Source organism: Equus quagga, chromosome 4, assembly GCF_021613505.1.
Source record: "Equus quagga isolate Etosha38 chromosome 4, UCLA_HA_Equagga_1.0, whole genome shotgun sequence".
Taxonomy (NCBI): domain Eukaryota; kingdom Metazoa; phylum Chordata; class Mammalia; order Perissodactyla; family Equidae; genus Equus; species Equus quagga.
The window spans coordinates 47,327,670-47,337,154 of NC_060270.1; the positions used below are offsets into that span (position 1 = coordinate 47,327,670).

General features: G+C 44.0%; 1 protein-coding gene across 1 annotated transcript; it reads left to right on the forward strand.

The window, feature by feature from the left end:
• The first annotated feature begins 1,297 nt into the window (after positions 1-1,297).
• LOC124238375 (tubulin beta-3 chain) lies at positions 1,298-3,863 on the forward strand. The gene is made up of 2 exons (XM_046659285.1): positions 1,298-1,404; positions 2,422-3,863. Exons 1-2 carry the CDS (start codon positions 1,363-1,365, stop codon positions 3,826-3,828), a joined length of 1,449 nt encoding a protein of 482 aa, XP_046515241.1. The 5' UTR covers positions 1,298-1,362; the 3' UTR covers positions 3,829-3,863.
• Positions 3,864-9,485: the final 5,622 nt, after the last annotated feature.

The following is a 9,485-nucleotide window of genomic DNA, read 5'->3' on the forward strand; positions in this document are numbered from 1 at the left end:
TGCACATTTTTGAAAGAGAGCATCTGATTGGTGGCTAGCCTGTCAATGAATTGGGTTGGACGCCATCATCTGTGGCCTGGTGTAACTGTATGATATACAAATGTGGATGTAAATAATCCATAATCAATATAAATTAAAATTGGAGTGAGTTTATTATAAGCCAGATCTGAGGACTAGCCTGGGGCCTTCCTTCTCCAAGGAAGGAAGGGCGCCAAAGAAGTAGGGTACACAGAGTGTTTATACCTAGTCTTGGAACAAAGAGCATACATCACATATGATAGGAATGTCCCTTTTACAATTGTCACGAGATACTTAGCTGGCACTGTAGATCAGTGGTCAGCAGGTCAGTGGTCACAAGGTGAGCACAGCAGGTTGGTAGTTAATCCTTAGTTTCCAGGAAGAGATGCTAATCCTTAAAGAAATGCCGATGAGGGGAGAAGTTACATCCTATCTTTAAGGGCATCATTCTTGTCTTTGGGACATGGTAAATATTTAAAGCAGTGTATCATGCATGCTTAACAGGCTATGTCAGGCCCTTTTGGAAAAACAAAGTCAGGTCAAGTTAGTTTTAATCCAAATGGCTTCCTCATGTACTCCAGTGTATCCTGTTGCTTGTCATTTGTTCATTGCCACATAGCAGGAGCTATGGAGGGGAGTAGAGTCTCTGAGAAAGAGAGGAATGGGAAAACATGTACCTCAAAACATAGAGCAGACATTCTGCTCTTGTCTGCATCCAAAGTTGCCACAAACATCATTCACCTACATACAGCAGAAACTCTCTCTCCTTGTTCCTAGTACTCAACAACCTAAAGTCAAGTCCAAGGGTGACTCTGGTTTCCTCAGAGCCTACAGCCTCCAAATCATGTACATTCTTCCTTCGGGTTTGTGCTATCTATTCCAGGTGTGGTTTCTCACCATTTTGAGCTGATGGAGTAATTAGTGGTTCTCAAACTTGAGATTCTGATTCAGTGAATCCAGTGTGGGGCCTGGGCTTTGGGGTTTTGAACAAGCTTCATGAGTCATTTGGATGCATCAATGCACTCCAGTGTGAGAACCACTAAACTGAAAAAAAAATTCCTTTGCCGTGGAGTGGAGATGAGGGGAGTGCAGAATGGGGTTCCTTATGTTAAAATGCATCTGTAACCACATGTTACATCAGTGGTTTTCAAATATTACCATGTATTAGAATCCTCTGGAAGGCTTGTTAAAACAGAGACTGCTGGCCCCACCCCCCAAATTTCTGACTCAGTAGGTCTGAGACTGAGCCCAATAATTTATATTTTTACAGGGTCCCAGGTTACACTGTTGCTGCTGGTGCTGAACACATCCCGAGAGCCCCTGCACTACGTGGTACTGTTACTGATGTCACCCAACTCACAAACAGAACTGGTGGAAAGAATGCATGTGGGTATTTATGAAATAACTTAGAGTCATAAACATGTCCCACAGTAGGCAGTGAATTACTCAGAGAAATGGATAGAAGATGGTTTCCATTCTGGCCTTTGCTAATTTTTAAGGATCTAAGATAGAAAGACCAACTCTCAGATGCGTTACATTGTCTCTCCACACAAGGTGTAACAGTCAGGGGCTGGTCAGGAAAGAGACGGCGTGCTTAAACTGGTTCATTTGAGAAGCATTTAACAAAGAGACTCTATGCAAAGATGTGGGCAGAGTTTAAGGAAACCAACAAGAGATGGGGGAGTATTCTGGGTCTCATAGCAACAGGGAGCTGTTATCTTGTCTAGAGATGGTAACACAAAGGAAGGGAGTAATCCTCCATACTAAGCAATGATAACTATGTGAAGAAAGCATAGCATCAGCTGTGCCCTTTGGTAGATCATCAGAGAAGGAACCAGGGAAATAAATTCCCCAAACTTCACTCTCCTTCTGCCGTACATTCTCCTGCTTGTGCCTTCCGTGTTCTGAACTGGAAGGAAGGGAACCCATTCAGGTAGTCCATATTAATCAGACTCAATGGGTTCATAGCAGGATGGAGAAGGGGAAAGAATGGATCTGGAAATAGAAGACCCCCAGCACACAGGGTCTTAGGATGAACCCCACATCTATTGCTTTTGTAGCCTGGGGTTAGCAGCACAGTTGACAAGGGGAAGCAGATGTTTTCATGCCCATTTCACACAGGCAGATTTGAGCTCTTTATGCTCTCTGAAGTAATTACACTTAAAAAAGTCATAGAAGTGATGTTTAATTTAGGATGACAGCAGAAATAATAGGTGTAGCTATTTTACAATATCCAGGTCTAGAGGTTATCCTGGCTCAAAATTTGTAAGCACAATAACTAAAAATAAACTACCAGCCTTTCCTTTTAAGTATGAGTTTTAGGATCAAATGACTTTTCCGGCCTACGTTGGAGGAAACTTTGGCTTATGGTAGGTAAAAATAAAGGACCTCATCCCTCCGCAGCTAGCCCCGGCCCGTCGGCGCGCTTCCCGCAGCCGCCAGCCACCCGCACCGAGCATGAGGGAGATCGTGCACATCCAGGCCGGCCAGTGCGGCAACCAGATCGGGGCCAAGTTCTGGGAGGTCATTAGCGATAAGCACGGCATAGACCCCAGTGGCAACTATGTGGGGGACTCGGACCTGCAGCTGGAGCGCATCAGCGTCTACTACAACGAGGCCTCTTCTCACAAGTATGTGCCCCGGGCCATCCTGGTGGACCTGGAGCCTGGAACCATGGACAGCGTCCGGTCTGGGGCCTTTGGGCACCTCTTCAGGCCTGACAACTTCATCTTCGGTCAGAGTGGGGCCGGCAACAACTGGGCCAAGGGCCACTACACGGAGGGTGCCGAGCTGGTGGACTCGGTCCTGGACATGGTGCGGAAGGAGTGTGAGAATTGCGACTGTCTGCAGGGCTTCCAGCTGACCCACTCTCTGGGCGGGGGCACGGGGTCCGGGATGGGCACACTGCTCATCAGCAAGGTGCGCGAGGAGTACCCTGACCGCATCATGAACACCTTCAGCGTGGTGCCCTCACCCAAGGTGTCGGACACAGTGGTGGAGCCCTACAACGCCACGCTGTCCATCCACCAGCTGGTGGAGAACACGGACGAGACCTACTGCATCGACAACGAGGCCCTCTACGACATCTGCTTCCGCACGCTCAAGCTGGCCACGCCCACCTACGGGGACCTCAACCACCTGGTGTCGGCCACCATGTGCCGTGTCACCACTTCCCTCCGCTTCCCCGGCCAGCTCAACGCCGACCTCCGCAAGCTGGCCGTGAACATGGTGCCCTTCCCCCGCCTGCACTTCTTCATGCTCGGCTTCGCCCCACTCACCGCCCGGGGCAGCCAGCAGTACCGGGCCCTGACGGTGCCTGAGCTCACCCAGCAGATGTTTGATGCCAAGAACATGATGGCTGCCTGCGACCCCCGCCATGGCCGCTACCTGACCGTGGCTACCGTCTTCCGCGGCCGCATGTCCATGAAGGAGGTGGATGAGCAGATGCTGGCCATCCAGAGCAAGAACAGCAGCTACTTCGTGGAGTGGATCCCCAACAACGTGAAGGTGGCCGTGTGCGACATCCCGCCCCGTGAGCTCAAGATGTCCTCCACCTTCATCGGCAACAGCACAGCCATCCAGGAGCTGTTCAAGCGCATCTCGGAGCAGTTCACGGCCATGTTCCGGCGCAAGGCCTTCCTGCACTGGTACACGGGCCCGGGCATGGACGAGATGGAGTTCTCTGAGGCCGAGAGCAACATGAACGACCTGGTGTCCGAGTACCAGCAGTACCAGGACGCCACGGCTGAGGAGGAGGGCGAGATGTACGAAGATGACGAGGAGGAATCCGAGGCCCAGAGCCCCAGGTGAAGCAGCTGGAGGGGTATGGCCAGGGCCAAGAGGTCTGGCCCCCAGAGCCATGTAGCCACTGACACCCCCCCCCCCCCTGCCCCCACCAGCTCCAGTCACATCAGTCTGGGCTCCCGAGTGTTTGTTCTCTGGTGGTTAGGGCATCCCCACCCCACGTGAGTCTACCCAGCTCTGTCTTCCTATCATAGGTCATCTCTGTTTTTGTGTCTCTCATTTGTCTCTCTGCTTTATCATCCATTCCAGGCCTGATGTTTTGTGGTTTGTTTTGTTTTTATACACGTTTGTGTTTATATTTTGGGGGGATACTTAATAAATTTATTGCTGTCAGATAAAAAAAAAAAGGACCTCATAATAATTTCAACAGTTACAGGGATGAAGACTTCACATAAACTGTCATTGTTTTGGTTAGTCAGAAAAGAGAATTGTGCTTCCTGTGAGGACTGTCCAGGAAGAGAAGGGACAAAAAGATGATACATTCAGAAAAACAAGGGATCTCAAAAATACCCGCTTCCACCATAGTCTGTCATTCATACATCCATTCATTTATTTAATAAATGTTGTTGCATCTCTCCTAAATGCCTGGGACAGTGCCAGTCCCTGGGGATCAACAGGGAACAAGGCACCCTCCAGGCCCTCAAGGAGCTTTCAATCCTGTGAAGGAAATGAACAAGTTAATGATATTGATCTAATTATGAAAATAACTAAAAGTGTTTATAATAATCCATGGTTTACCAAAGCATTTTTTTACACACGTTATCTTATTTAATCCTCACTCAACTTGGGAAGTAATTTGTGTTGTCCTGCTTTTACTACCTGATGCTTTTAATCAAGACTCTGAGAAGGTGGGTACTGATTCATGACTGGCAGAGATGGAAATGAAACCCAAGTTGTAGGACATACACCTCTCTGCTGGGCTCTTTAATTGCCATCTTTGTTTAAAACCCAAAAATGCCCAGAAGGGTAAAATATCAAGTCATTGATTCCAAAATATAAATCAGCTTTAACCGGGACAAGAATAGAACACCTTGAGAGAACACAGAAAAAGAAGGAGGCACATAATGGAAGTTGGCCTGGAAAAGAAGAAAATAGTGTAAAAATAGAAGATGAAGGTCACCAGGAGGGAAGGTATTTCCCTGGTTCCTCCTCTGATGGTGTACCAAAGGACGTAGTTGACGCTAGGCTTTCTTCGCATAATTATCCACTCTTAGAATGTGGGAGTCTCCCTTCCTTTGTGTTACCAGCTCCAGACAAAATAAAAGCTCCCTGTTGCAACGAGCCCCAGAGTACCTTCATCACTTCACTTAGGTCTGGACCTGTTGCCTACATGGGTTCTGTGACTGCTACCCCACAATTCATTTCCAGGGTTGAGTTTATAGCCACGTCAGTTATAATTAAGTCTGGATTATTTGTTCCAGTTTTTCTGAGAGGGTGTGGGATACCAGGATAATGTGATAAACAACGTTCTATCTGCCCTCGTGGTCAGCATTTGTTCTTTTCACTGGGGCTGTAATGAATTTGTACCCCAGAGAGCACATGAAGTTCTATGTAGCCAAATTAAAGTGCCTTGTAAGTAGTCCCAACACCGTGTTTTTGTCAGTCTCCAAATTGGCGTGACCTAATAGGGAATGAATGCTGTAAACAAGAGGGAACACTTTATTGTCCATCAATGAAGACATGTCCTATTTTCTCCTTGGCTTGCCTTACCAAGTTTGGTACCCCAGAGACTGACTCAAAATCAAAGTACATAATAGAGGAACATGGAGCATACAAAGTATTAGTATCGTAGTCTGGTGTGATTTTCAAGATTTTATTTAAAGTTGTGCACATACTTCAGTGATTTTAAAACAACACTCAGGATACCTTAAAAAAAACACTACATTCAAGCTACTCTGATTCATCTTCCATCTACAAACTATTTTCTATGTTACCTAAATAATTATTTTTTGGAACAATGCTATATAAATGCTGAAGGAAAGGCTAATGATAATAGATATGATGTATTGAATGCTCATGTATGTGACAAGCATATCGCACGCATTTTTGCCTAACAATCTGCAATTTTTTCTGCTTTGTAAGTGAGGACATTGAGAGGTTTATTAATTTACCCAACATCTTATAGCTAGAAAATGGGTGAGATGGGAGATTTGAATCCAGGTCAGTTTAACTCCAAACTCTGTGCTCTTTCACTAGATCAGTCTAACCCGAAGGAGGTGAGTTTTCTAAACCCAAGCTCCAAATTTTAACAGCTGAATTGATTGTTTGGGGCAGTGAGGAAGATCCTGTTAAAACAACTTATGGTGATTAATTTTATGTGTCAACTTGACCAGGCCACAGGGTGCCCAGATACTTGGTCAAACATAATTCTGAGTGTGTCTGTGACACTGTTTCTGGACGAGATTAGCATTTGAATTGGCGGATTGAGTAAAGCAGATGGCCCTCCCTAATGTGGGTGGGCTTCATCCAATCAATTGAAGACCTGAATAGAACAAAAAGGCTGACCCTCCTGTGAATAAGAAGGAATTTCCTCTCTGTCTGACTGTCTTCAAGTTGGGACATTGGTCTTCTCTGCCTTTGAACTTGGACTTGGACTGGAACTTACTCCCTGGGATCTCCTGGGTCTTCAGCTTGCCAACTACAGATCTTGGGAGTCCTCAGCCTCCATAACCACATGAGCCAATTCCTTATAATAAATCTATATATAATCTCCTATTGGTTTTGTTTCTCTGGAGAACTCAGACTAATAATGCAACTCTTCTCATCAAGTATTCTGAGATCAGCCAATTAGCCAGCTGTTAGATAAGTTTCCTCTGGTCCTTCTCCAAGTACACTCATCACTGGTAATACTCTGGAAATTCCCTACCACAGTTCCTTGTCAGCAAAATTCATACCCACTTACCCTTGGTGTTATTGAGAATCTCAGGAGATAAAAAGTGGCTCATCATCCAAAAAGAGCTGAAGACTTCTATTTTGTTCTAATTAAAAAAATTTAAACAAAAAATTTATTTTTTAAAAGAGCAAGTTCTTTGGTTCAAAATACAAATTTATTTTTATATTTTTAGTTTGCATATTCAGTTCAATATTTCTTATGCACCGCCTAAATTACTTCAGGTATATCTCTAGCCACATGAAACTCAGGTCAGAGAAGGGGACATCAAAAAGTTGAAATGTATGAAAACTGAAATGCATAATTCACCCAATTTCGATGACCACATTTTGAATTAGATAATATAATCAACTATGCCATACCTAAGAGGGTTTTTCCACCAGTCTCCTTGATTGTATTGAGGAGTCTGTGAAACAAACCAGTTGAATATGATGTTGCCTTGGGCAGGAGCATCCTGACCTGGGGAAAGGTTGGCTGCATATCTGCCACCAAAGGACTCTGGACCCGGCTCTCTGATCTATTTGACATTCAGGGAATTTTCTTTGAGTGCCCTATCTCTGTGGTCTGTAGGAATTAATTTGTCCGCAAAGGAGAGCAAATGCATTTCCAGTATATTAATGAGATTAGACTCAAGGACAACTGAACAAGAATCCTATTTTTGAAACCTCAAAAAAATTTTCATGAATGAAATGCAAGAAGAATCTGCAAGTCACTCGCTACATTCAAATATCCTGACAAAGGGAGGTGTTTTGTGTATCATGACATGTGCCCCCAAGCTTGTTTTGTAAATATATATTAAAAATGTGTATTTATTTGTCTGCTACGTCATTGATTCATTCATCCATTCAATACACATCATTAAGCATCTTCCATTTTTGAGCCATTATGCTGGGTACTATAAGAGGTTTTAAGATAAATAATAGAAGTATAGGGGTAAGACAAATACCAAAATAACTGAAAGGCAATACAGTGTTATAAGTGCTGAGTGAGAGGAAAAACAAAGGATTATCAGGATTCAGAGGAGTACTAAGTTAAACAGAGTACTACATGAAGTAAATTAGGAAATACTTCATGAAGGAGGAAGGATGTAATTTTAGCTTTGAAGAATGGCAAGCACTTCTGACAAAGGGCCACCACGAGCACATGTATGGATGTGGGAAAGCTCACTGATCAGCACAGTTCCATTGATGGGAATAGTATGGGAGATTGGAAGGGGATGATGGACCCAGCTCAGATAAAGGAGAAACCAGAGAAGCATATGGGGATTAAAGGTTGAACTCAACCGGGAAGCCATCGCCCACGGCTTTGTGGCCAGTGTGATGTGGTGGAGCAGGCACTGATGCGTCTGTGAGTCAGAAGACGTCTGCTCCTCTGGTCTCCTCCTTGTCTCGTGGGGGCTCCTTTCACATCTTTGGGCCTCAGCGTCCATATGTGCAGAAGGGGAGTTGACTTCCCAGAGTCATCGTGAGGATTAGATAAAGCAGATGATTGCTGCTTTCTAGTGTAGATTGGGAGATGAGTTAGTTAGAGCCTTGCTATTCAACATCAGAGAGCTCAGAACACTGATTTCTAATGTAAAATATCCTTCAAAATTCTCTTTAAACTATATTGCTCGACCTACAGAAACATAAAGCAAAAACAATTTAATCATACATCATAGCAATGACCATCATAAAAATTACTTGCCTTTTTTACAACCCTTTTGATATGGATGCTATTATCACCCTCAATTCAGAGGAAACTGAAAATTAGAGTGGGTAAGTCAGTCACCTACAGTCACGGACTAGAAGATGGCAGAGCTGGGGGCTGGCCCGGTGGCACAGCAGTGAAGTTCGCATGCTCCACTTTGGCAGCCAAGGGTTCGCCAGTTTGGATCCGGGCGTGGACCTGTGCACCACTTATCAAGCCACTCTGTGGCAGTGTCGCACATGCGAAATAGAGGAAGATGGGCACAGATGTTAGCTCAGGGATAATCTTCCTCAAAAAAAAAAAAGAGAAGATGGCAGAGCTGGGTCTATGAACTTCAGCAATCAGACATGAGCCCACACACTTAACACCAGGCTATAATGCTTTCAGATAAAGCAGGAAAGACACGACTTTGCACAAGCCTTTAATAAAAAAAAAAATACATACCTTCAGTGTCTGTTATCCAAGAGTATTAACCCAAAGAGATATAATTTTCAATTCTCTCTTTTATTAAAAACAAGTACACGAAAAAGAAAATATTTAATGTTAATATTATAATTCAATGAATTGAAATTAAACAAGATACTGCTTTTAGTTAACATTTTAGTAGATGCTTCAAAAATTATTTGCATTTTTTTCTGATAAGAAATTAAGACAGGTTTGTCATAGAAAATTGAAAAAATATTGAAAACTATAAAGAAGACAATAAAAACAACCCATGATCCCGTTACTAACATTTTATTAAATGTCTTTCCAGTCATTTTTTTGTTAAAAGATAATATTTTTAGGCTTTTCTGTCCCTAGTGAAATGTGCTACATTATTAAGAATTAAAAATATTTGCATTTGAGGGGCTGGCCCCGTGGCCGAGTGGTTAAGTTCGCGCGATCTGCTGCAGGTGGTCCAGTGTTTCGTTGGTTCGAATCCTGGGTGTGGACATGGCACTGCTCATCAAACCACGCTGAGGCAGCGTCCCACATGCCACAACTAGAAGGACCCACAACGAAGAATATACAACTATGTACCAGGGGCCTTTGGGGAGAAAAAGTGGGAAAAAAAGAAATCTTTAAAAAAAAAATTCACATTTGA